The following is a 27,213-nucleotide window of genomic DNA, read 5'->3' on the forward strand; positions in this document are numbered from 1 at the left end:
CGCCCGCCCAGCTGCCGCCACCGGTTCGCGGGTGCAGCGCGATGCCCTGGAGCCCGGCCCCAGGCCCGGCCCCCGACCCGCCGCGGGAGTAGCCTCGGCGCGAGCGCGCAGCCGCCGACCTCGCCCCGGAGCCGCGATGGGCAACACGGTGCACAGGACCTTGCCAGGTACGCCGGGAGCCCTGCCCGGGAGGCGGGCGCCGGGCTTCTCTCCCCCGGGCACCCACTGGGTGACTCCCGGGGAGCCACCCCGCGCCCCTCGGAGCCCTCGGCGCGCATCGAGCTGGGTCTCCGGCGCCCCCCGGAGCCCGGCTCTGCGCGCGCGCCCAGAGGCTGGGCTTCGCGCTCCGGGAGAGCGGGCACCGCGTCCTGGTTACCTTGGGGACCCCCGTCCTCGTTCTCCCCGGCTTGGGCCAGATGCGCGAAAGGGCCGCTGTGGCGATGTCGCGCTCCCCCTCGCCTTTGTTCCAGCCCGAGGGCGCTGATGAAGGAGCCTGGGGCGACCGGGGGTGGGGGGTGGATCTGGAGCCCGGCTCGCCCCGGCTTCCGACGGCCAGAAGCCGCGGGCTGTGCAGAGACCGCAGCTGCTGAGAGTGGGGGAGGTGTGCGCGAGGGTCCCTCAGTTTGCAGACGGCCAGCGCCCCCGCGCACATGCCGCTTTGCCTCGGCCGCGCTCCCACGCGCGCCCCGGCTGCGCCACCCTCTGGTGTCCGCTCAACTGGGGGCTCTTCAGCCCCATGGGAGTCGCTGCTGTAGAGCGCGTCGCCCCCTAGTTAGAACCACCCTAGAATTTTCCGGACCAGAGTAAGGGGATCTGGAGGGGGCAATGGCAGAGGGGACCTTATCGGTAAAAGCCTGGTAATTGTGGGGAACAGATCTGCGGCCCCGGGAGGCTCTGTATCAGCACTTTGCAGACCTGAGCACGGTATGCAGATAAACTTCACCATAGAGACGTGCACCCCAACTGCACAAATGAAAAAAATCGAAGCTCCGAGGAGAAATGACTCCCCTGGGTCACACAGGCGGGGGAGAATCTGGGTGGGGCCGGTTATCTGTCTGCCCTCCCCCAAGCCTCTGTCTTCAGAAGTCTTTGGGCTTAAAGCTGGGCATTTATAGCATCCTTCGGGAAAAGACGAGGCTGTGTGGGCGGTGGAGGGCGCAGGTGGGCAGCCAGGGTACCTAGGCTCACTCAGTGAGGAAGTCAGCCCTGGGTCAGGAGAAGAACCCGCCTCCCCACCTCTGCTCGGACTTTGCCCTTGAGCCCTCCCTTTTGGCCCTTAGGGGCAGCTATCAGAGAACAATGTATCTTCCTTGGAGGGGATAGAAATGGAGGGGCTGAGCCCCCAGGTCGGGAGGCCGGCTTATGGAAGTGGAGCTAACTCCTCTGAGATGGAGCTAGCCTTCGGGCAACTTCCAGGCAACTGCCCAGGAACCTTCCAGTTCTTGGAGAAGTGGAGGCACCAGCGGGTCAGCAGCAGAGGAGGAACCCCAGCCACTTGCTGGCCTGTTTCCTCTGCGCATGCTCTTCCAGGGACAGGGAGCCCCCCCACGCACACTCCTTCCGCAGGCATGAGGGTACTAGCAGAGAGCAGCTGAGGTCCTCCTAACCACAGGCCCTGGGCAGAGGCACTGGTGCTGGGGCCCTTTCATGCAGTTTCTTAAGAAACGTCGATGCTGTTCTAGTGAATAAGTCATTTGCCACTTGTGGGTCAGCCTTGGAGCAAGCAAATGGACGGACACACTGAGCGGCCGCATACCGCTGGAGACCTGTGAAGTCAGCACCCCCACCCCTCCCGCCACACCGTGCCAGGTGTGCTCGGTGGCTGGGTTCGGGGTTGGGTACTCATACAGGGTTCAAGTGGAGATTTCTATTCTCCTGTGGGACTTGAGGCTTTCGCGGAGTATGAGGGGACAGACCTGGGATTCCTGAACCACGTGAAGTGGCAGGTGCCAAGACTCTGAAGGTCTGTGTCTTGTTCTCAGATCTATAACTAGTCTCTTGCATGCGTCACACTATTTGGGTGCCTCTGTGCTCGGCAGGTGAGGCCCCCATGCCTGGGATAGCCCTTCTGGTCTAGCTCACCATCCACAGTCCAGCTCAGGGGGCTGCTTTTCCGGGAAGCCTCTCCTGACAGCCCGCGCTCTGCCTCCTGGACACCTCAGGTGTCTGCGCGTTCAGGTGGCCACCCTGCACTATCGCCATGCTCTCCTGGGTTCTCGGGGACAGCCCCTGCCGGGATCATCTCCTACCCCTGCCGGCCTGCCCCAGAGCCCGGAGCCTGCACAGGCAGAGCCTCGGGGGCCTCGGCTGCTGCCTGCGCCTTCCACCGAGGAGCACTTGCTCAGTCTTGCCCTGGAGAAGCCTGTGCTTCCTTCTCAGGGAAGGACACATGCGTGGGGTTGGTTCTGTGGGACTCGAAATAGAGAGCTGGCATTTGCCGAGCACCTGGATCCCATGCCAGCCTTCCTGCATATTTGGCTTCATTTGCACGCCAAGCACACGTCTCCTTAAGGCTCCTGCAGTTGCCCATCCCTCTTCTGGAACATTCTTCCCCCAGACCTGCGCGCAGCTCCCCATTGCTCCCTGCAGGTGTGGGTCCTGCCTCTGTGCTGGCCTGTCGCCGCCCCCCCCACCACTCAGCTTTACGGTTCTTAGTGTGTGTCACCATGTGACGTGCTGTCTGTGGGGTGACTCGCTGCTCATTGTCCATCTCCCCAGGTAGATTTTGGACTGTTTTGTCCACCAAGGTGTGTTGAGGTCCTGGAGCTGGGGCCAGGACATAGTAGGTGTTCAGTAAGTAGATGTTGAATGAATGAGTGACTTTCATTCTCCGACAGCCCTGCAGTGTAGGTTTATCGTCCCCGTTTTGTGGATGAGAGATCAAGGCTCAGAGATAAAACGACCTGTCCAAACCCACACAACTGGCAAGGCAGGATTGGCATCTAGCTTCATTTACCTCCAAAGTCCTGCGTTCTTCTGGGACATGCAGTGTCCTTCCAACCCGCAGTTTAGATGACATTTACTGGGCATCCCACCACGCACGCCGTGTGCTGCCGTGCGTGAGGAGGAAATGCCAAAGAAAGGGAAGTCCCTTTGTGACGGACGGCAGGGAGGCAGAGAGCAGTGCCACATTCAGACACACGCCCTGCGTGCAGTGTGCAGGGGTCCGCCCGGACCTGGAATCTGCTCAGCTCTTAGGCTGCCCACTACCGCAGAACGAGGAGTGGCCGTCCCCCAGCCCACAGACGAGGAGGCCGTGGCACGGAGCTGGGCCCCAGGTCACACGGGCAGTGGCAACGCGAGAACCAGAAGACAGGTCTGGCCCTGCCGCCCCTTCAGCCTTCACCCGGGGCCTGTCGGGGAGGCCGGGGTGTAAGGGCTGGAGGCGCGGCTGCCGGGAGCCCCTTCCCCTTCCTCTGCCAGCACCTTCCCACCCCTGTCCGGTGCCTGGGGGGCTCACTGAGCCTTCTGGTTGGAGAAGGGCTACATCCAAATGCGAGTTGGGCATGGCCATTAGGCACCACCTCCTCCGTCAGCTCTGTGGCCGGCGCCCTGGGCCCTTGGGCTGAGGGAGGCTGCTGGCCTGCCCTCTGCCGCCCTGTGGGGCTGGGGCCGTGCCCACACTCTCCATCCTCCGTGCCCTGGAATGAGGGGCACCGACTTCCTGGTTTAGACGGCCAGGTGCAGCTGCACCCCGAGGCTGGCACGCTCGAGCTGCCCAGACACCTTGCCCAGCCCTTTCTCTGGGCTGGGACCGTGGCTCTCTCTGAGCGGGCGGTGACGCTGCCAGGGCCCAGCAGCCCCTGGTTTCCTGGAACAGCCCTCGAACCCACCCGGCTGTCACCACACGGTCAGGGGCCTGAGCGGCCAAGGCGCCTGTGACCCTGAGAGGGTGCTGAGGTGGGCGTGGGGGTGGCGTGTGGGACCCGCAGGTGGAAGAGGGACTGGCTCTGTCCCTGCAGGGGTCCCGTGCCGTCTGCAGCCCGGGGAAGGAGGGCTGTCCTCCCGTCCCTGCCGCAGGACTCAGGGAAGGCCTTCTGGGGAGCAGGGTCTGAAGGGAAGTCCAGCTGAGCATCCGCCTGTCCCTCCTGAGGTCTTCTTCTACCAGCTCTGGGGTCTTCTGTGGTTTGTCACCCTGTGGCCACTAGGGGTGCTGGCCGGGGTGGCATGGGCAGCTGCTGGCCGCCCCTGGAAGACACAGTGCACTCGCGGGATGGGGCACTCCGTGGGCCACATCCGGGGAAGCGCAGGCCCTGCCCCCAGGGCAGCTCGGTCACTTGCAAGTCTCCCCGCTGGGGGTGACGACCAGCGGTAGGAGGTGTCTCGGTGGCGTGGAGGGAAGTGCTGAGTGGCTCGGGTGCAAGGGTTTTCTCCACGGCCAGCCGGCGCGGTGCGTCAGTGGGAGCTGCTTCTCGGCCGGTGCCGTGGCGGGAGGGCAGCCTGGGCCCAAATGCAGCTGCTGGGCCTGGGCTCCGGTCTCAGCCCTGCCCCCTCCCGGGAGGGACCCCAGCCCCGGTTCCTCCAAGGACAGCAGGAAGCAGGGGTCGTCCCTTAGTCAGCGGCCGCGGCTTGAATAGAACAGGGCCGGCACCTCTGGACGGCGGGCAGGACGGGCTTGTCGCCGCTGTCTTGCCACCGGAGAAGGAGGCCTCAGCCCCGCCCCCGGGGCCCTGGACAGTACTGGCTGACAGGTGCCCTCCAGCCTTGCCCGCCGACTTTAAGGAACCTGGGCGCCGAACTGGCACCCAGGCACCTGTGCTCACAGCAGCACCCACGCGGCCAGAAGCCCCTGCCCCACGGTGCCTTCTGCAGGCCCTGTCATCTGCCACGCGGGCAGGGCGAGGCCCGGTCCTCTTCCTGAGAAAGGGGCAGTGTCCTGCTGCCCCTTAGTAGTCAGGCGACCTGGCCTGGGGGTCTCCACTCTGCAGAACGCGGGCAAGGTGGCCCTCTCAGCTACGCGGCATCTGGTGGAGAAGCGTCCCTCGAGCGCCCATGAGGACCGCGTCTTCCTGGGTGAGCAGCCCAGGCTCAGGCGCTCCTGAGGGACACAGCAGAGCAGTGATAACCGGGAACTTGTCCCACAGCCGTGTCCCTGCCAGACACGGTCCTAGGCAGGTGCCACACTCAGCCCTCAGGATGGGCCCTCTGAGGTAGCTGCTTACCCTCCGGCCATCTAACTGGTGAAACAGAAGCACAGAGAGGGCAAGTAACCTACCCAGGGGCACAAAGCCCAGCAGTCCCTCGTGGTTCCCGCTGGAGGGAGCTGGGAGGCGCGTCCCCCTCGCCCTGAAGCCTTCGAGGTGTTCGGTAGGAATCTGGGCGTCATAGATCCTGGCAGGTTGACTTCCGGTTTGCTCCCTGTCTGTGCTTGGCTGTCTCTCGTGACCCCTCTGGGCATGGCATGGTGACCCTGGCCCAGGATCTGGCGATAGGACCCTCTGAGTCTCCCCCAGGTGTGCAGATGGCCAGCGCCCTGCCAGGTGGGTCAGGGAGGGCCGAAATGTCACCCCCAAGGGAGCCAGGAATCCCCGGGGACACGGCCTGGGGCCCGCCGGAGGCCATGGGCTGCTTGCAGGCTCTGTAGGGACAGGCGGCACGCAGACACGGGAAGCGGGGCCTCGCGTGGAGGTGGACTCCGGTTCAGCCAAGGAAGGACCCCTAACTGGGGGGCGTCTGTCGCAGGAGGGGCCCTGGTGTTCGGCTGGGCTGGGCTTGGCCCACGCGTCCCTGGGGTTGTTGGGGGCCTCTTGACCTGGGGTCTTGTGGGCGGTGCCTCTGGGCTCCTCTGCCGAGACCCCCAGTCCTTCGCTGCGCGGCCCTCCTGCCTCCCCATGGTGAGGGGTCAGGTCCCTCTTAGAGGTGAGGACACAGAGGCAAGGACGGTGGGGCCAGGGGCCTGGCTTCTCCCGATCTCCTGCCTCAGCAGCTGGGACTGAGCTGTGGCCAGCAGGGCAGCCCCAGCCCCCGCTCCTCCTCCTTGGAGTCCTGTGCTGGCACCCAGGGCCGCCCGGCCTGGGTCCTGGCTGGTGGGATCCCCAGCGAGTGGCCTGGGGTGGCGGGGGCCGGGCGCTGCACGGGCGGGATGCCCGGGGCTCTGCTGGGGGCCTCCTCTGGACCACGGTGACAGCTCTTGGGGTGTTTCTCCCCCTGTGCCCCGAGGATGACGGATTTACGAGCTGGTGGACACACTCCGTCCTGGCGGCTCTGAAGCCGGGTCTGCTGGGTAACTTTCCACTGCGGCGCAGAGACCTTCAGTCCTTGGGCAGCTTCCTTCCCTCAAGGTTCCGGCCGGTCAAGGGCAGGAGATGGCAGAGTGGGGTTTCCGTGTCCGGAAGTTGGCGCAGAACGTGATGCCAGAGAGGCACCAGGGCTTCTGCTCCCAGGACCTGAAGGCTCTCGCCAGCTCGTCCCTCTCCCATGTGGTGGACCAGGGCACCGAGGACCAGGGCAAGGGACCCAGAGCAGAGGCAGATCAGGCCTTGGCTAGAGCCCCAGGAGAGGCGGAGGAAAGCGCTGGCTTTGGAGGCTTCCTGAGGGCCAGTCTCAGCCCTACCATCTCTGGGCTGTGTGATCCTGGGCAAGCTGCTTTCCCTCTCTGAGCCCTCCCTTCCCTCGTCCTGAAATGAGATAATGGTGGCACTTCCCTGCCTCACGGGGCCATCTGGATCCAGCACAGGTGGGAACTGCGTGAGCGGCTGTCCCCCTCCTTCCTTAGAGGCCAGGAACCTGTGCTCCCAGAGCTGATGGGGACGGGGCGGGGGCGGGAATGAGGACCCAACCGTCCTGCTGTGCTGCCCTCGCGGCCCTGAGGGGGGTCCAGGGAAGCTGCGGGACACCCATGGCGTCGCGCTCCCTGCCGTCTGCCTGCGCCCTGGCCCTGGGCCAGCCCTCTTCCTCCCTGGGCCCAAGGTCCTCTTCTGTGAAGTGGGTTCGCAGGCCCCAGTGCGCCCGGGTCACGGCAGGTCCGGCCTGTGGGGCGCCGGTTACCGGCTCTCCCGCTCACCTCTGGACGGCAGCAGGCCCCTCACTCCACACCCATGCTCGCCGCCCTTCTGGTGTTTGGAGAAAGCCCGGCATGGTGGGGAGAGCCGAGAAGACTCAGCCAAGTCACTTCCCAGGGGACTGCAGGGCCACAGAGCAGACGTAGCAGACATGAGCTGGCCTACTGTGTGCCTGGCCCTCGTTCCATTCCCTCCCTGCCACAGGCCTTTCCTGCTTCCCACCGTAGCCTTCTCTGTCCTAGCCCGGGAGCCAGCTCCCCCAGCTCCTGCTGTGCAGCCTCAGGCAGCTCTCCGGGCCTCTCTGATCCTCACTTCTATGGGCGGCGTGCTGGGCAGCAGGCAGACGTGCTGACTGCTGTTCTCATGCGCCCAAAGAACAGGGGGCCACGGCCTCCTGCGGGTCTGCCCCCCCACACGCCCCTCCACTTCGTGTCCAGGCTTCAGGGACGCCAGGCACCCATGCGACTCCATCCCCCAGAATCAGTCACCCGCTTTCCTTTTTTAGACGCTTGGCTTATTGTTCCTCCCAAGCTCCGCGACGGTGGCCTCTGAGCGTCTCTAGACAAGCTGATGGATGACGCCCACCGCCTGCCCCCACCGCTTCCTCCCAGGCCAGCGGGCACCGCCGCCCCCTGGCCAGAAGGTAACCGGGCTGCTGGGCCTCGCTGTGCTTCACCTCCTGCAGGCGGGCGTCCCAGGGACCGCCAGCAGCCTCGCAGCCCTGGGGCTCGGGGGCACGTCCTCCTGCCCTCTCCAGCCTGCACCTCTCACCCCAGAAGCCCCGGCTCCCCACGGGGCCGCAGGTTGTCACCTGGGCCGAGGTCCCGGGCAGGGCTCCGGGCCCCACACAGGCCGGGGTCCCCAGGCAAGGACAAGGGAAGCCGGCAGCCTGGCAGATGCAGCCAGCTTATCAGCAGGCAGCTGCCAGGGCCGCCTGGAGGAGAAGCAGGTGCCCAGGGCAGGGCCAGGGCAGGACCGTGCCAGCCGTTGGAAATGACGTTCCAAACCTGGAATGCTTTGCTCGCTCTGGCCGCGCTGGATCATCTTGACAGGCGGGGAAGAAAGGAAGGCCCGTGGTTTGAACCTCATTTTCAGAGAGCTGGATCCACAGGGGTTTCCTCCCAGCGTTAGGCCCTTCAGAGGCCCCCAGAGCCTTCCTGAGCACTCTAACCTCCGCAACCTGGTCTTTAAGACCCTTTGTGATGCAGCCCTGATTCAGCTCCATCGTCCCTGCTCCTGCCTGTCTGCCCTGCCCCAAGTGCACTCCCGTCCCCCTCCCAGCCCGTCTTCCTCAGTCTGCTGAGCAGTTCCTCTGTCCCCTGTGCTGTCCCCACTGGTGTGTCTGTTCCCACCACCCTGCCTGGGCTCTAGGGGCAAGGACCCAGTGTAACTCCTTGGCACATGCCCCTTGCAGCAGGCACGGCCCTGGCACCAGGGAGCCGTAAGTGTCAGAGGCAGGAGGAAGCGATGGGCACGCTCCTACCACCACTCATGGCACCCGCCCCCAGCCTGGCAGCTGGTGCCCCTGAGGCTGAGATCCCTGGGTTCCCTGATCAGACAGAGGTCTGGGCCGGGGCTGCAAAGGGCACCGCTGGCCTGGGAATCCCGGCCCCAGCCAAGCCTCGTGGAGGGGCAGTGTGGAGGGGCGACAGGGGCCCCAGTCCCCCCATCCAGCAAGAGTGCCGCCGACTGGGCCTGGTCCTCAGGGCTTCCCTCGCTGCAGCCCCACGCGGGTGACCTCCAGCGACCTCCCCCGGGCCTCCTGTTGACAGCCGTTGACAGGCTTTGTTTGCCAAGGCCAGCGGGGAGTTCCAGTGTGGGCTGGCCCTCTTCCACCCGGTGCTGGCGACCTGGCCTCTGGGGCAGAGAACAAAGTCCCAGCGAGCCCGCGTCACTGTGCCCGTGGGCAGAGGTGAGGGCGGGCTAGTTGTTCTCTCTAGCCCACTGCGAGCCCGCCCAGGAAGGGCCTCCTGCCGCGGGGACACCCTCTTCCTCACCCTCGCGGCGCGGCGGGAGGCCTGGCCGTTGGTTTCCTCTGGAATACACCACACGCACGCCCTGCCCCCTGCTGCCCAGCTGCTCTGGATGGACAGATGTCGCTGGAGCCACGGGCCTCCCAGGCCAGGTCTACAGCCCGAGGACGGCTGCCCCCGGGCCCAGGAAGCCCTGCAGTTGAGCTCTAGGCCGTGGGCCCTCTTGGCTCCTGACCAGGCCCACGACGCCCCCACCCGCCTCACGCCAAAGACCATGCCCAGCTGCCCTGGGGAGGGGCACAGGGAGGAGGGACGCAGCGCTCCGCAGGCCTCGGGAAGGCAGGCGGGCTGGCCTGCGTGCGCACAGTGGGAACGCAGAGAACTCTGGCCAGGGACACTGCGCAGCAGAGGCAGAGGGGTCCGCCCAGCTGCCAGTTCCCTCTGCAGGGGTCGGTCTGCTGGAAACCTCAGCCAGGCGAGGGCCGGCCACTCACGGGAGGCCTGGGGCCGGCCAGGGGAGCCGCGCTCTGCTTCCTGGCAGCAGCGCCTCCCCGGCTCGCCCACATGGGAGGAAGGGCGGGCTGCGGACCAGCGTGGACCTCGGCACGGGGCTACCCAGGTGGCAGCTGGGGCGACTTGAGATGGGCCTTCCCTTGGACCGCGGCGGGGGCAACCAGGGCTTGGGGGCGTCTGGCCGAGGTCAAGAACTCCCACTGGAGAAGCCTTTCGGGGTGTCTCCCCAGCCCCCCGCCAGGCATCTCCGACCCGAGAACGGCCGTTCCTGGGCGGGGTGGTTGAAGGAAGGGACCGGAGTTTAATGAGCAGCTGCGTGCTGCCCCCTTTATACCTGACGGGTCGGCCCCGCATCAGCCTCACAGTGATCCTGAGGGTGGAGGTGACCCTCACCAGTCTTCCAGGTTGGCGTGAGACCCAGAGAAGTTAAGCGCGCGCCTCGAGATCCCGCAGCACGTACGCAACACCCCAGGTTTAGGGCTTGGTCCTCTCAAAGTGAAATCTAGACACGAAGGACCCTGGAGAGATGGAGGTGGGGTCACGCGCTGCTCCCATGTTGGCCAAGGGAAGGGATGGTCACTGGACGTGGACGGTGCCAGGGTCCCGGGCGCAGCCTGAGACGGCCGTGAGGCCTCGCTGCACCCGGAGATGGGAAGGTGCAGCTTTGGGCGGGCGGTGGCTTCTCGAGGCCCCCACCTCGCAGCAGCTGAGCGCAGCCCCGAGCCCAAGCTGTCCTGGTGACACGCCTTCAGGACCACCTGGCAGGGCCGGCCTGGCAGCCCCTCCCCACACCCACGGCCGCCCCACCACCCACCCGGGCCCCTGGGGCCAGGGGACCGTCCCTTTGACTAAGCGAGGGCACCTGCCCGGGTGGAGCTGGAGCGGGGTGACCCCTTCCCCAGCCTGTTCCCAGTCCCCGGCCTGGTTCCCGGCTGGCGGCCGCGACTCCCGCGGGACCAGGACTGAGTTGACCGACCGCCATCCTTGTGGTGGTGCCGGTGGGGAGACCGGTCTTCTGCGCTCTGTCGCGGGTGTCCTGTTTCCGTGGCAACCTGCGTGATGCAGGTCAGGCTTCCTGGGGACGCCTCCGCCCCTGGATGACCCTGGGCCCAGCTGCAGTTCCTCGTGGGACCGCCTTCCCTGAACCCGGCGACGGCGGGAGGGCCCGGCCGGGAGGGCGCTCGGCGCGCTTTTATTTGGACCTCTGGGTCGGCGATGGGCACGTGGGCCGCGGGCGTCCTGGGTGTTCATCCCGCAGCTCTGGCCCCAGCGGGCGGAGAGTCCTCCTCCCTCCCGAAGCCGGGCGGTCTGCCGTCAGTCTCCGCCGCTGTGGCGCCTGGCCACACGGTGGGCTTGGCGGGGAACGTCCCTTGGCCACCCGGGTGGTTGAGGTCACCTGCCTGCTGGTCAGGGACCTCTGCGAGGCTCCTCGATGGCAAGCCCGGCCTGGAGCGCAGGCGGCGACGGGAGGGAGGCGGGAGCCCGGCCTGGGCGGCAGGGTGTGGCTCTCTGCTGTGACGGGGGCCTCCCTGCAGCACCTGGCAGGGAGGGGACCTTGGCCCGCTGGCCCTGGAGGACGCCACAGCCAGAAGCCGTGGCTGGTGCAAGGCCGTGGAGGACGCAGGCCTGGCCGTCTACACTGCCCCTGCCCGTGGCCGCTGGGGACCGCCACCTGCCTGGTGTTGTCCCCCGTCTTCTCCTGAGGCGGGGGTCTGCCCCTCCCTGGCCTGGCCTGGCCTGGACCTTCTGGAGGCCCTGCTGCCGCCCCTCTTGCCCACGCTGAGCCCCGTGGTTTGGCATCCAGGGCCCTACCGGGGCGTCCGCGGCACTGGCCCTCACCCCTGCAAAGTGGCTGCCCAGCCGTGGGCACCTGCCACGTCCACCACGTCCCCTGGCCCTCCCCATAATCCCAGCTTCCCCACCCTGGCCCTGGGTGCCCCTGTGCACCTTCCAGCACTGGCTGGGCACACAGCCCACCCTCCAGCCCTGGAGAGTCCCGGGTCCCCTCCAGGCCCGTTGCCCCAGATGCTGATGCCCCAGGTGCCCTGCATCTGCCCCGCGGGCACCACATAGCCAGCTGGCGCTGTGGGGAGACTGGCGCCACCCTGAGGCCAGGACCTGTGTGGCCTGCAGGGAGGTTGGGTGAGGGGCCGAGGGACCAGGGCCAGGCAGGCCTGCCCAGTGGTGAAGGGCCTCCCTGGGCAGCCTCTGCCCAGCCCTTGGACCTCTCCTGTTTCCGGGGCAACCTGCGTGATGCAGGTCAGGCATCACGAAGGGCAGAAAGAGGGAGGAAGACAGTCCTGGGAGTCCTACAAACCATTAGGACTACCCGGCTCTGTCCTTAGCTAAGCCAGCTGTGTGACCTTGGGCAAGTGACTCAACCTCTCTGAAACTCCCATTTCTTGGTCTACATGATGAGGATGATCACCGTCATCCCCTGTAGGGTTACTACAGGGATTAAGTGAGGAAGTGCTTGTCCAGAGTGTGTGGCCCTTGGGAGTCACCTGAATGCACGGTGACTCTCGTCCGTCACACACCCTTGGCTCACCTGCCTCTAAGCCAGAGGCTCCTGGGCTGAGGGTCTGCCGTCACCGGACTGGCCAGGCCCAGGTCACACTACAGTTTCTGCAAAGTTACCCCTGCCTCGCTGGACGTTGTGCCTGAAAGGAGGGGCGGCGCTGGGCAGGCGGAGCATCTAGTGCCCCCACGGCTCAGGCGCAGACAGGAAACGGGACCCTCCGTGAGGCCGAGGCCTGGGGGACACTGGCCAGCCCTGGCCTTTCCCTCCTGAGCAGAAGTGGCCTCCGACCAGCCTCCCTTTAGCAGGGAGGCCCCTCCAGAGAAGGGCTCTTCCTGACCCCGGGGGACCTGGAGCCTGGGCAGTCCCTCCTGTGGTTGGCCCAGGGCCCCACCCACCAGGGCTCGCTGGGGGAGTGGCTTCCAGTCACGCCAGCCCTGACCACCACCGGGCAGCAGCTGGCATTTCCCAGTGCCCGCAGGGTGCCAGGCCTTTGCTGGGCAGAGGAAATGAAGCTCCTGGTCTCCCAGACCCACCCCTGCCCTCCACTCCACCCCTGCTGTCCCCTGCCCTCCCCTCCACCCCTGCCACCCTCTGCCCTCCCCTGCTGTCCCCTGCCCTCCCTGCCACCCCCTGCCACCCTCTGCCCTCCCCTGCTGTCCCCTGCCCTCCCTGCCACCCCCTGCCACCCTCTGCCCTCCCCTGCTGTCCCCTGCCCTCCCCTGCCACCCCTGACCCTCCTCACCCACCTGGCTTTCCCCTCAAGGGCGTGTCAGCACCACAAGGCCGTCCTTACTGTTTTATTTACTGACTGTAATTTAAACATCCAGATCAAGCAGACTGTTTTGAATGGCAACCTCCACATCTCTGCTACCTTCACAGCAACAGCCCGCCCCCTGCCCGCCACCTCGTCCCGCCTTAGAATGGTCCACTTGCCTGCGGGAGCCCCCGGCCTCCCTGCCCACCTGCTGCCCAAGAACCCGCTCTACACTTGGGGGCCTAGGCAGTCACGTCGGGTCCCCGCTCTGGACCTTCAGTGCTTCCTCTCATTAGCGGGGACAGCGGTGAAGAAGAATGGCCAGGCCCAGCGGCCCGGGCATGGGATGCCAGCAGCTTGGGAGGCCGAGGCAGGAGGATGGAGAGTTCAGTCAGCCTCAGCAACTTAGCGAGGCCCTAAGCAACTCAGTGAGACCCTGTCTCTAAATAAAATAAAGGGGCTGGGATGCGGCCCAGTGGTTGAGAGCCCCTGGGTTCAATCCCTGGTACCCCCAAAAAAGAAGGAAAAACAGTGCCGCCAGGCGCCCACTCCCTCCCAGCGCGGCCCGCTCTGGCCTCACCTCTGCTCTGCCGCCTGCCTGGCCACCAGCACAGCCCCCTTGAGGCCTTGGCACACACCTCCCCCTGCCTGGAGGGCTCCTCCCCAGGCCCTGGTGGCTGCTCTTTGGCCTCCCTTAGGCCTCTGGTCACACGCCACCTGCAGGGAGGCTCTCCTGGACCCCTGGTTATGCCCACCCGTCCCTCCCCTGGGCTGCATCCTTCTCCCTAAGGTGTCCCACGGGGCGAGTGGGGACATCCTCGGTGCCTAGCACACACCAGCCCTTCCTCCGGGTCTGTTCAGCGACGCTGACTTTGACCCTGGACCTCGTCGTCCCTGGGCCAGTGGCCTCTGTGTGAGGGGGCCTCCCAGCCTCCCAGCTCCGCCTCAGCAACGGGGCTTCCTTCTCCCTGGGCCGGGAGGGAACGTGGCCTGCAGGCCTGCCATCCCCCATCCCGAGCTCCTGCTGGTGCAGGGCTAAGCGAACCCGCCCGCTCAGCCCCTGAGGCCCCCTAACCGTGCCTCCCGCGGCCTCTGTCTCGGCTGCCACTCTCCCATTCTTTTTCGGGCCCCCTGCGACCTATAAGAACCTGGCCCTGAACGTGGTCTCCGCTGCTCTAGGGAGAGGGCAGCAGAGATGAACAGCACGCTCGCCACCCGCGCCCGCCCAGGAACGGCCCCTCGACACCCACACAGTGCAGGTCACCTGTTTTCCTGATCAGTGGCCAGATCCTTTGAAAGGAGACCACCCGGGTTTCCCCGGGGTCCTTCAGAGCAGGATTTCCTTAGAAAGGAAACCCCAAAGGCATGCATTCCAGAAAAGCCACCTGCTCACAAAGAAGGCCTTCATTTTCTGTGTAAGGGGAGGGAAAGTCCCAGAACCCTGGCAAGAATTTGCTTTGGAACCCCGTACACCATCGGGCCATTGGTGCTAGTGCACGCGTACTTTGTACCAAGTAATATGGAGGGACTTCATCCGCACCACCTTTCAGCAGCCCTGTGAATTAAGAAATGCCCCCCTTTTCTTGGTACCAGGCATTGTACCCAGGGGTGCCTCACTCACTGAGCCACATCCCCAGCCCTTTCTACATCTTATTTAGAGACAGAGTCTCACTAAGTTGTTTAGGGCATGGCTAAGCTGCTGAGGCTGACCTTGAACTTGTGAGCCTCCTTCCTTAGCCTCCTGAGCTGCTGGAACTGCAGACTGGGGCCACCACAGCAGGCAGTAATGCCCCCTCTCACTGATGGGGAAGCAAGCTAGAGCAGCACCAGGGTGGCCATTGTCGCCCCGGAAGTGCCAGAGCGCTGGGAGCAAGGTTGTCTCAGGATTCACAAGAGAATACAGCTCCCTGTGGCCAGCTGACTTGCTTCTGAACAAAAATCACACAGAGAAAAGCAACCAGATACCCTCCTGTCCAGGAGTCCAGGCTCTTGTTGTCCTTGGAGTTGGGCTACAGCCCAGAGGAGGCCCCAGGAGAAGCTTCTAGAGCTGAAGGAGGTGGGTGGATGGGGAAGCCACTCTGCCCTACGACTGACGGCCCGTGATCAGCTCCCTGGAGCCAGCAGTCTGTGGTTGTGCTTCACACACACACACACACACACACACACACGAAGGGAGGTTTGCCCCTCTTGTGGAACTGACTTAGCTGTGGCCGAGATTGAGGGTGGTGGCCCTCGGGTCCAGCCAGGAGCCCTCTAGTTGGTCAGGGACCGCCTAACACAGCATTTAAAATGGAACCGCCTGGTGGAGGAAGGCTCTCCGTGGCCTAACACCCATCCCGTCTCTCCGCAGACCCCGGCCCCCCGGCGCGCATGCTGGCCACCCGGCCGTGCTGCGGCCCCGGCCCCGAGCGGCGCGCGGTCCTGGGCGAGGCGCCGCGCTTCCACGCGCAGGCCAAGGGCAAGAACGTGCGGCTGGACGGCCACTCGCGCCGGGCCACGCGGCGCAACAGCTTCTGCAACGGCGTCACCTTCACGCAGCGGCCCATCCGGCTGTACGAGCAGGTGCGGCTGCGCCTGGTGGCCGTGCGCCCGGGCTGGAGCGGCGCGCTGCGCTTCGGCTTCACCGCGCACGACCCGTCGCTCATGAGCGCCCAGGACATCCCCAAGTACGCCTGCCCCGACCTGGTCACGCGGCCCGGCTACTGGGCCAAGGCGCTGCCCGAGAACCTGGCGCTGCGCGACACCGTGCTGGCCTACTGGGCTGACCGCCACGGCCGTGTCTTCTACAGCGTCAACGACGGCGAGCCCGTGCTGTTCCACTGCGGCGTGGCCGTGGGCGGCCCACTCTGGGCGCTCATCGACGTCTACGGCATCACCGACGAGGTGCAGCTGCTCGGTAGGTGGCGCGCGGGGGCGCGCACCCGGCTTCAGCTCCTTCGCCCTCCCCAGCCCCGTCCCACTGACGGGTGAGGAAACAGGCTTGGGCAGAGCTCGAATCCCCGTGTCCAGGGCTGGGACTGGAGCCAGGCGCGGGGCCAGGGGGCCAGGTCCCTTCCCTGCCTCCTCTCTGACTTGCTTGCTCACCTGTCCATCATCTCTAGCCATCCACTCTGTTCTCATCCATTCTTGCCCTCGGTCACTTGCTGGCCCCCGCGTTCCGTGCGCATTCATTCCTGCTCTTCACGCATTCCTTCTGCACACACCTGCTGACCGTCCACTCGTTCCATCTTTCATCCAGTCACCCAGCAGACGCACTTCCGCCCTGAGACGATTGCTGTAGGACCACACTGGCAGGCAGTGAGCAGTCGATGGCCCAGACCCAGGTCCACTGTCATGTAGTAGGAAAGCGACCATTTTTAAGTGTACAGTTGAGTGACCTTCAATTAGCAAGCATTGTTTCCAATTCCAAGACATCTGATTGCCCCAAAGGGGCACCCATAACCATTAAGCGGCCACTCCCTGTTCCCCTCCCCAGTCCTACAGTCTTTCCCTTGGAGACCTGGGCCCTTGGCCCTACAGACTGCTCTGGAACCTCACAGCCTTGATCTCTGGGGAGTGGAGGGAGAGCAGGAATCCTGGGGTCTGGACACGGCCCTGCGTGTAACTTATCTGTGATGCAGTGCACACATCTAAGGTGGCTGGGTTTGGACAGACCTGTCCTTGAGCCCAAAAAGTCCCACCTGCCCTGAGTCGGCCCCTCCTTCCCCTGGGGCAGCGCTGTCCCTGTCTTGGACCATAGATCAGTCTTGTCCGTGACTCGACTTCCTGCCGGGGAGCCAGCAGTGCACACCGGGCTCCTCTCGGCAGCGTTAAGATCCATCCCACGGTTGCTGCCTGCATCCTCAGGAGTTCATGGTGGCCAAGTAATCCACAGTACGGAATCTGCAGCTTGCAGAACCGACTGCTGGGGTGGTTTCTGGTTGTTCAGCATCTATCTCGAGGGAAAAGAGGGCAACAGAACTTCTGAGTGGTTAAGAGCAGGCAGGACCCGGGGAGTCTCGGAGGCCTCTGTTCTAGTCCTGGCTCTCCCATTGGGAGCTTTGTGACCTTGGCCAGGTGACAGAGGCTCTCTGGACCCTAGTTTTTTTCTTCTTAAATGGGTTCATGACGACATCATCTCCTGGGATTGTTGGTGGGATTATATGAGATGACAGCATGGGAGCCTGAGGCAGGAGGATGGCAAGTTCAAGTCCAGCCTCAGCAACTTAGTGAGGCGCTAAGGGACTCAGTGAGACCCTGTCTCTAAATAAAATACAAAAAGACTGGGGCTCTGGCTCAGTGGTTAAGCATCCTTGAGTTCAATCCCCAAAAAGAAAAGAATTAACAGCTAAGAAATGTGGCCAAGAGCACATGCCTAGACTCCAGGCTCTGCAGATCAGATTGTGAATTCCCCCACACGCTGGGGCCTTGCTTGGGCATTCCCCTTGGGTGCCTGGCTGCTCTTTGCCATGAAAGCCTTTGGTATTTCAACTCAGAAAATGCAGAGCTCACACCACCCGGTGGGTCGGAACTCCTTGGTCCTGTGGCCAGGGAGGCAGTCACATAGCACCCCTCTCCCTGCCCACAGCCTGTGTTTCCAGGTAACACACTGGAACTCGAGCCCCTTGGTGTGGCTTAGCATCTCCAAAAAACGAACTGGATGCAGCCTTTGAGGACTCAACGAGATTGAATGAACTTGGGGGCACAGGCACTGTCCCCCCATTTGTTTGCGTCTCCGAAGCCTGGGGATGTAGCTCAGTGGAAGAGTGCGTGCCTAGCATGCTCAGGGCCCTGGGTGCAGTCCTGGGTGAACACCGCCCAGAAGCACTTCCTTACCCAGGACGCCTTCACGGAACCCCGCAGTGGCCTGTGCCCCGTGGAGGGAGGGAGGGCAGAGTCCACATGTCTGCAGCATGGCACGCATGAGCCCGGGTCCCTTATCTGCAGGTTGTCCCCGAGGGGCCCCAACTGATAGGAAGAGCCTGGCACAGGTGCTGCAGGACCGTGATCACAAATAAATATGGGGGAGTTGAGATCAGAAGGAATTCCTTCTCTGGGTCACGGGCTCATGGGAGAATTTCACTTCCTTCTGTCTAACACTGACCTTAAAAAAAATGCTCATATGGCTTTTATAATCAGAAAGAGCAATAAAATCATTTTCCTCTCCAAGATTATAAGAGATGATTGAGGGGAAGTTTCTGGCATGTGATTGAGGCTCATAAACGCTGGTTTCCTTCCCAGGGGAAAACAGGTTAGTCTTGGTTACACTGGGTGAGGAGACCATGCCTATGGGATTTCCGCCCCCGCCCCCGCCTTTTCTCTTTCTTGTTAGCAATGATTTGTAATCAGGGCAAAGTTAGGGTCAAAATCGGAAGAAAGCTAGGCGGGCACCAAGTACCCCCTGCTGCCAGGTACCCTCAGGCGCGAGACCAAGCAGCCTGAGAACCTTAGAAATCACCTGCTCCCTGGGTGGACTTGCTTTCCCAGGGTGGTGTCTGGGCATCAAATGGACACGCTGAGCAGTCGGTGTCCGGAGCCCCGTGGACACCAGTGTGTCACAAGGAGCGAGAAGGTGGCATGTTCCTTAGAGATTCTCGCTGTGAAACTGGGGACCAGAAAGGCCTTGGCACCCTTTGCCCCCCCACCCCTCTCAGACTGCCGGATAAGGCCTGAAACCAAGACCCCAAAATAGCATCTGTGGACCTTTGTCAAATTTAGCAAATAAAAATACCAAACACCCAGTTAAATTTGAATTTAAGATAAACAATGACAAATTTTTAGTACAAGTATGTTCCGTGCAGTCCTTGGACCACACTCATGTGGGGGGAATGTGTTTGTCTGAGACTCTGACGTAACCGGGCACCCCCTGGCACCCCTGCTCTGGGAATGCCTCTCATCTTATGGGATGGGGTGCACTTTAATCGCCCCAGAACGTGAACCAAAATTAAGTCTCAGAAGTCAAAGGGGATTCCTAGGCCTCCGGTGGTTCCTGCCTGCAGGAGTTGTGTCCTGCCCAGGGTCCTCCTGCCAGGGTCCAGCCGTGGCAGACAATGCTGTCTTGTGGGCCAGACCCTGGGGCACCCCATCTGGGTGGAAACCCAGAGGTCGTCGGAATCGGGCTGCCCTTCCCTCGGGAGCTGACTCACTGCAGGATGAAGGGCCGCGCCCTCCACGATCTCACACTGACCCCCGCTCTCAAAAGCCCCGCCACCTCTTAACACCACCACACTGGGGACCAGGCATTCAACACGGGAACCCTCGGGGACAAACCACATGCCACCTGTGGCAGCTTCCAAGTGCACGTCCCAGCCCGAGCTGAAGCCCGCCCTCCACCTGCCCTGCCCGTCCCGGCAGCCCAGAGGGAGCTCTGGACCCCACAGCTGCTCCTCCAGCTGCCCGGTGCCAGCTGCAGCCATCACCCCTTGATGTGCCCGTCCCAACGCCCAGGAGTCCCCTCCTGCCCTCACCTCGTGTCCATTCTGCCTGGGGTCCTTGCCTCGCTGCACCGGTGGTGACCGGAGTGAGAGGCAGGGACAGCGTTGCCGGGCCCCTCCGGCTGCACCTCTGCCGCCCTCTCCCCGTCTTCACACAGGTGGTCTCTCTTGGGACGTGAATTCTGCACCACCTCCAGCCACAGTCGCTGAGAGAGAAAGGGAGAGCCGGCTCCACCCCAGGCCCACGGCCAGGCCCTGGAGGAGGCCTGTCCCAGCTCCGGGGGCCTCCTGGTTCCTGGCCTGGGCACAGTGGCCCTGGGCGGTGCTCATTGGGTGCCTGTGGGACCCTTCCTTTCAAGGGCCACCCCAACGAGGCTGCTTGGCCTGAGGCTGAGCCCAGGTGCCGGGCAGCTCTGAGAGCCGAGGGTCGCAGCCATGTGGAGTCCCCCTGCCGTCACCCCTGGCTGTGAGACCTGAGTGACTCTTCACCTCTCACAGCCTCATGCCCCCTCTGTGAAGTGCGCCCGTCCAACAGTGGCAGAGGGTGGCGGTGGGACCGAGGGGATCAGCAGCATGGGTGGGCGCGTCTGGTAGGCGCTGGAGAAAATGGCTGTGCGTGTCCACCAGCTGCAGAGGGCCTGGGAAGTCGCTGGTTAGAGGCTGGAGAGCCCCCGGGTGTCCCTGTGGTGCAGGTTCTCCATAGGCACCTTGGAAAGGCAGATCGGATGCGCCAGGCCTCCACCAGCCCTGTGCGTGTCTGGGGCCACCTCCACCAGGGACAGTGCCCACGGGCACAGAGCTTCATGCATGGAGATGACGTGGGGGGCTGCAGCCTTTTCTGAGGGACGCCGTATACCAGGTCCCACCTTGGCACGGTCACAGGCTGTGACCCAACCTCACAAACACCAAGCTCCTGGGACCTCGTGCTTCAGGACTGCTGTTCCCTGTGCCCGGAATGCTTGGCCACTCTTGACCAGCCTCCGCCTCCTGGGCTCTGGGTGGCAGCTGTCAGAGAAGCCCCTCAGGTCCCACTCTGAGCAAGTCCCCTGTGCAGTCTCAGAGAACCCCAGCCTGTCACTCTGGCTGTGTGGCCTTGAGTGACTCACCGAACTGCTTGGTGCCCACTTCTCAGAGCCACATGGGACAGTGGCTTTCGGTGACACTCATCACAGTTTTCTGTGAATGTAAGATGGCCTCACAGGAGTCTGCCTCTCCCGCTGCATGGGCCCTCCATGGACCCAGGAGCCACACCTGTTTGCTCACCCCTGTCCCCCCACACGTGGCCAGTGCTTCAGAGTTTGGTTGGGCCGAATGTCCTGAGCACTTGCTCCGTGTTAAGAGCGTGGTCTTGCCACCTTGATGTCAGAGAGAGGTGACCGCTGCCACTCCACCCACAGCTAAGGGAGCTGAGGTGCAGTGACAGAGGCAAGAAGGGCCAAGGGCAGGACTTGAACCCGAGGCTACCTGTGACACAGGCCGTGCTCGAGGGAGGCTGCTCTGGGGGCACAGCCTCCTATTGGGGCCACGGGGGGGGGGGCAAGAAGGAGGGGCGTGGGTGGGGAGCAGAGGCAGAGAGGTGCCAAGAGCAGAGGACAGTGTAAGGGGGCAGGAGGTCCTGGGGGCGGGCCCCGGAGGCCCCAGAAACAGCCCCTGGTCTAAAACGGCTTTTCAGAGAGAGTGCTTGCCTTGTTCTTTAGTACTTTTTTCTGATTAGAAGATCGACATATAGCTGAGAAAATCAGAAAAGCATAAAGAAGGGAAGCTTGCCCGGAGATGGCTGGCCTCGCGTCATGTATTTCCTTCCTGTTTCCCCTCTGCATCTTCTGCGAGCATTTCTCACAGAATCAGAATCGGATCCGTGTTCCACTTTGAATCTTCTCTGGTTCACTTAGTGTCACATCACAGGTGTTTTCCTACTTCAATCATCAAAAATTTTAAAAGTAACCATATGGGTGTTCTTCTGATAAAAATTTGCCATAGACATGTTTACTGTAAAAAAAAAAAATGGCTAATGCAGAAAAATCTAAAGAAAGGTCTTCCAAAAGCTCACACCCCTGAGAGAACATTAGATTAACATTTGCTTATATTTCTTTCCAGAACTTGGCTTCCTATGCACATAAATAAAAATGACATAGCTACAGACACAGATATACTTTTTTTAGGAGAACTAAATTGAAATCCCACTTCTTCCCTCAGGCGAACATGGGAAGGCACCCTCTAAGTCAAGGTACACCCCCGAGCCCAGGCAGGAGCCCACCGTGGGGAAAGGGCAGCAGAGATCATACCACCTCAAGCCAGGGCCACCGCCGGGCCACCGCCAGCCCACGGCCGGCATGCCAGATTCAGGCCCTATTAGCAGGCCTCCTGATTTTCTGGGAGAAAGTGTGAACCCTATTTAAGTGGAAGGCATTTGGGACACACATCAGACTCCCCCCAGGGCCCGGGGCACACAGAACCTGTCAGAGTATGTTCACTGTTATGATTTTGCTGTATATTTGGAAAACTGAAGAGGAAGAAATTCTTTTTCCATGATACAAACCACAGAATGGTAACATGTAAGGAAAGCTCTGCTAAAGGGGTTGGTCTCAAAAGTATTAGAAAATACTTTTTGTTTATTTATCATGGTTAGCAATATCACTAAAAGATCTTCAGAATATACTCAGTGACATTTCTTCCCTGATTGCTTTGTCATGCTGTGTGGCAGTCAGTGTCTGTGAATAGTTCAGTAAACTATTAATAATGAAAGCTGCTTGCCAGGCACTGGGCAGCCCTGAGAACTGGTGGAAAACAGTTTATTTTGCTTTTTCATTTAACTATAATGTATCAAGAACATTTTCTCATGCCATTAAAATTTTTCAAAAATATTTTCATAGCTGACATTTTAAAAAACTTCCATAGAACGGGTCCATCTCCTGGGAAGCCCTTACTCTTTCCTCCGTCTGGGAGACCTGGCCCAGGCCCACCTTCACGCAGAGGCAGCTTGTGTCCCAGAGCCCCGACCTGGAGCCAGGAGGCCGGGTGGAGGGGATCGGCTGCAGCCCTCCTCATGGGCCCTAACCCCTGTGCCTCAGCACCTCCCAGTGAGCCTGGGTTGCTGGGAGGATTAAGTGAGATGATGAGCCAATGGGGCTCAGACTAGCGCCTGTCCCATGTCGCATGCTAAGGCGGCAAATTCGGGGATTGCTCTTTTCATTGGGGCTTGTGTTCTGGTGGGGGACGCAGACAACGCAGGACGCTCAAACGTCCTCTGAATGCTAAGTGTATGAAGGTCCCTAGAGGAGATGGAGAAGGAAGGACAGGAAGAGGGAGAGAGAGAAAAGGGCAGAGGAGGAGGGTTCGCGAGAGGAAAGAGGGTGGACAGGAGGGAACAGGAGGAGGGTTGGAGAGGCGAGAGGGAGGAAGAGGAGGAGGAGGAAGAGACGCAGAGAAGGTAGGAGGCAGGAAAGAAGGGCAGGACGGGACAGGGAAGGGACACCATCCGCAGGTGGCAGCTCCTCAGGGAAACCAGGGCTTCAGCGCAGGAGCCAGGGAAGGGCCGCGGGCGGCCGGCGGCCTCACCACCCCCTCTGTCCCCGCAGAGAGCGCCTTCGCGGACACGCTGTCGCCGGCGCGCCTGGGCCAGGCCCGCTTCAGCGCCTGCCTGCCACCCAGCAGCCACGACGCGGCCAACTTCGACAACAACGAGCTGGAGAACAGCCAGGTGGTGGCCAAGCTGGGCCACCTGGCGCTGGGCCGCCCGCCGCCCGCCGACGCCGCGGCCGCCATCCCGTGCGGGCCCCGCGACCGCCCGCGGCCCGCGTCGTCGCCGGCGCTGCTGGAGGCCGACCTGCGCTTCCACGCGACGCGCGGGCCCGACGTGAGCCTCTCGGCCGACCGCAGGGTGGCCTGCGCGCCGCGGCCCGACGGCGGCCGCACGCTGGTCTTCTCGGAGCGCCCGCTGCGGCCGGGCGAGAGCCTGCTGGTGGAGGTGGGCCGCCCGGGGCTGGCGGCGCCCGGCGCGCTGGCCTTCGGTATCACCTCGTGCGACCCGGGCGCGCTGCGGCCCGCGGAGCTGCCCGCCGACCCCGACGCGCTGCTGGACCGCAAGGAGTACTGGGTGGTGGCGCGCGCCGGGCCGGTGCCCAGCGGCGGCGACGCGCTCAGCTTCACGCTGCGGCCCGGCGGCGACGTGCTGCTGGGCGTCAATGGGCGCGCGCGCGGCCGCCTGCTGTGCGTGGACACCTCGCAGCCGCTCTGGGCCTTCTTCGCCGTGCGCGGCGGCGCCGCCGGCCAGCTGCGCCTGCTCGGTGAGTGCCCCGCCAGGGGGGTCGCGCTGGGGAGGGCACCGAGGGCCCGGGGGCGCCACTTGTCCCTGGACCACGCGTCCTAAACCACCGACCTGGGTCGGTGACTGGTCCCAGGCTGGGCAGGCCGTATGCAGTCGGTAAGCGGCCAGCACGGGTTTTACTGCCCTTGACGATTTATCACTTCAGGGTTTTTAAAAAACACACAGCATAGTAAGTGTAGGGACGAACTCGTCTCAGTGACTCGGAAGAGGGAACAAGGACGCCATCCGCAGAGTGCAGCCGGGGCTGGAGGGATCTCGTTTGCAAACGGGTCCTGGCTTCCTGGTGCGATGCTCAGACACAAAGAACCAGCGAGCGGGCCGGGCTGCAGAACGGCACCCGAGGAAGACAGGAGGCCCACCACGCAGGGGGCTCTCACGCCAGGACAGCAGCGGGCATCTCCAGCTTGGCAGAGTGAGGTGGTGGTCAGGGAAGGTTGCCCAGGGACAGCTTGGCTCTCAGGTTCCACAGTCAGGGCCAAGGCACAGTAGAAACAGTGGCATTTCATTATTCTCCTGACCACCCTGTGAAGTTGGTATCGTTACCCCAAGACAGAGAGTTGAAGCCCAGAGAAATTAAGCAGTAGACCCAGAGCCACCTTGCAGGTCAGCCGTGAAGGTGTTGGACAAATGTCCAGCTCTGCCGAGCCTCAGTCCTTCTGTGTAGGGAGCTGCACCTGTGTGACCCATGCCGGCTGGGCCCGTACAGCGCGTTGAACTGTTGCAATAGTAACGCTGGCGTCTGGATGAGGGAGGGGGAGGGGTGGGCTATTTGTTGGGGTGATTGTTGGGTCATTTTTTTTCTGAGGAGCATCAGACATCACTTCGGCCTGAGATGAGTTGCCCAGGTTCCTGCTAAGACTTTGCAAAAACTCAGCTTGGAATCCTCGCCCCACCCCAGGACCTCCGGGGTATCGGAGGAGCCTTGAGTGGCCGGCAGACTCCGGCAGCCGGGAACCTGCCCCACGGAGAACTGGGGCCCGGCACTCTCTGCCCTTCTCTCGTCACGAGAGGGAAGGGAGCTCTCCGCAGCCCAGGGAGTAGCCTGCTGCCTTATCTGCAGCGAGTGTGGGAGGAAGTCAGGGCCCTGGTAACTGCAGGCCGCAAACCCCCCTGCAGGTGTCCTCAGCGGAAGGGGAGGGGCACGCGCCCCTCGAAGCCTGGGGGCACTTAGGTGGCTGAGGGAAGAGCTGGATCTGGTGGCAAGCGGGTCATCAGGATCCTGCTCCACCCCTCGTTGGCTTCACTCAGTCCGGCCCTGGCCTCGGTGGGTCCAGCGGTGCAGACTCACCTCCCAGTGGACACGCCCTGTACCCAGCAGCTGTAGTGAGTCCCGGGATCGGCCCCAGGCGCCTGCCTTGATTTACCAGCCCTGCCCTGGAGGCCACTGGGATCACGGAGCAGAAGCTCCTACTGGCCTGACCTGGACGTGTGCGAGGGTGTCGTAGTGCCCAGAGGACACCCAGGGCTGTTTCTGAAATCCGTGGGATGGAGGCAGATGTCCTCACACGTGTGTGCTCGCGGTCCTCAGCAGGACCCTGGGAACAGCCCTCGTTGCGTTAGACGTGTCAGGCGGATCCCACCTCCTGCCACCCCTCATGCGGGCTCTTTGGGTCTCAGGTACCCTGCAGTCCAGCCCTGCGACCACGACTCCCTCAGGGTCCTTCAGCGGCTCCCAGGACGACAGTGATTCAGACGTGACCTTCAGTGTCAACCAGTCCTCCTCGTCAGAGTCGTCCCTGGGTAAGGACACAGACTCCAGCAGGGCGGCCTGGCTCCTGGGCCTCGGGCTGAGCAGGTGCTGCCTCTCTGCACCCGCTCCTGCCCCTGCCGGGCTCCCTGGGGAGGGGCAGACCCTGGAGATACAGTGACCGGAGGGCGATGCTGGCAGCCCTTCCTCTTGACGCTTGGTGGGACGGAAGGGGAGGAACAGGGGCCAAATCCAGACTCCAAGCCCAGGGGGCTTCCTGGGGGTTCCCTGCGGCTCTGCCCGGAAGCGCTGCCCGGGCTTGCCTGGCGAGCCGGCCCCATGGCTGACAGGTGTCCTGTGCTCCCCTTCGGCAGTGACGGCCCCCAGCTCCCCGCTGAGTCCCCCGGTGTCCCCAGGGCTCTCCCCGCCTGAGCTGGTGGGCAGCAGGAACGGCGAGTGCACGGTGTGCTTCGACGGCGAGGTGGACACGGTCATCTACACGTGTGGACACATGTGCCTGTGTCACGGCTGTGGCCTGCGGCTCAAGCGGCAGAGCCGGGCCTGCTGCCCCATCTGCCGGCGGCCCATCAAGGACGTCATCAAGATCTACAGGCCCTAGCGCCAGCCCTGGCCAGCGCGTCACCTTCCGGCAGCCCCACTGGGCTGGGCAGCCCCCAGGGCCACAGAGTCTGAGGGCAGCAGCCCACTCTCGCCTGCACTCTCCGGCGGCGGGCAGGGCGCGGAGGCCCGGGGGTCCCAGCCAGGACAGGCGGGCGTTGCTTCCAGCTCAGAAGTGCTTTGCCTGCAAAGGCCGTCCCAAGAGCGAGCTCAGGAACTGCCTGGCAGAGCTTTCAGCCGGGAAGCGGCGCCCTCTGACTGTGCAATGCTTCTTTCTGGGGATGGATGGGCGCGGGCGAGGGGGAGGGGGGGAGGGAGGGAGGCCGCGGCGGAGGCCGGGGGCAGGCAGGGTCCTCTGCAGGCCCGGCCTGGGAGTTTATTTAACGCTAAGGGATGTGCAATCGGGAGCTCAGATTTTAGCACGGCTGAAACCTTCCGCTTTCTGGGGATGTGATGCAGCCCCTTTTGAATGTACCAGGCCTGAACTGCACAGAACTCCGAGGACGGTAGAGGAGAGACGCAGATTTGCTGGGGAGGCAAAAATAACTCGCTGTTTACAGCCGAAGCCGAAGCCGCTCCTCTGGGAAGGTGGGCGGGCAGCGTCAGGAGCGCCTGGCAGGGTTCCCTCGGCTCCGTCTCGGAGGCACGTCCGCAGGGCTGCTGCGGTGGGGCGCCCCGGCCGTGGCACCCTCTTGCCCCTGCACCCTAGGTCACATCAGAACCAGCGCGTGGCACCGGACTCGCTGGCAGCCTTCCTTCTCCGGGTCTGCCTGGGGGTCGGTGCTCAGAGGCTGGCCGCTCTCCATGGGCGTTCCCCGGGGGCAGGAGCAGGAGGAACCAGGACTTCACGGCCGGTCCTTGTCCTGATTCCCAACTTGTCCTCCCCTGCTGGCTACTAGGTGTTCAGGGGTGAGTCCACTAAAAATGGGGGTATCGACTCAAAGCATGGGCACTGGGACCCCCATCAGGCCACCCTGCTGGCGTTCCTGGGGCCCTGGCCCTGCCCCCTCCCCGGTCCAGGCCCTGCTCTGTAGACACCAGACCTCACTGGGGCTCAGGGCTGGCCCAGGCCACTCCCCCTCCTTGTCCCTGTGCTGGCTCCACTCTGGCCTCGGCTCTGCGTCCCCAATTGGAGTCCAGCACCTGACACGGCTAAGGGAAGGCCAGCTCGGCCTCGAGAGCGCTGGAGACGCCTTGCCATGGGCAGCTTTTGTCTTTCTCACGACTCCTGATCTGTGCTTGTCGTGCCGAGAGAGAGGGCAAGGGAGAACGCCCAGGGAGCTTCCATTCACAAAGGAGTCGTCCGAGGGGACGCTCCCAGCAAGAACCCCGGTAGCCGACTTTGCCTTAGTGAGTCCAGGAAACGCCACCTTTTAAGTTTTGCAGTGGCATCTTTGAGCCACTCT

The 27,213-nt window shown here is 63.3% G+C and overlaps 1 protein-coding gene across 3 annotated transcripts; it reads left to right on the forward strand.

Annotated features, from left to right (window-relative positions):
* Positions 1–26,095, forward strand: Neurl1b (neuralized E3 ubiquitin protein ligase 1B). 3 transcript variants are annotated; one of them, XM_047556003.1, is made up of 6 exons: positions 1–167; positions 15,113–15,428; positions 15,552–15,658; positions 22,754–23,461; positions 25,120–25,242; positions 25,564–26,095. In XM_047556003.1, the coding sequence occupies exons 1-6, from the start codon at positions 137–139 to the stop codon at positions 25,806–25,808; spliced, it is 1,530 nt and encodes a 509-aa protein (XP_047411959.1). In that variant the 5' UTR covers positions 1–136; the 3' UTR covers positions 25,809–26,095. The 3 variants fall into 3 exon arrangements, with proteins under 3 accessions (XP_047411959.1, XP_047411958.1, XP_047411960.1); XM_047556002.1 differs by having other exon boundaries at positions 15,113–15,658; XM_047556004.1 differs by lacking the exon at positions 22,754–23,461 and having other exon boundaries at positions 15,113–15,658.
* Positions 26,096–27,213: the final 1,118 nt, after the last annotated feature.

This window comes from Sciurus carolinensis, chromosome 6, assembly GCF_902686445.1.
Source record: "Sciurus carolinensis chromosome 6, mSciCar1.2, whole genome shotgun sequence".
NCBI classification, from domain to species: domain Eukaryota; kingdom Metazoa; phylum Chordata; class Mammalia; order Rodentia; family Sciuridae; genus Sciurus; species Sciurus carolinensis.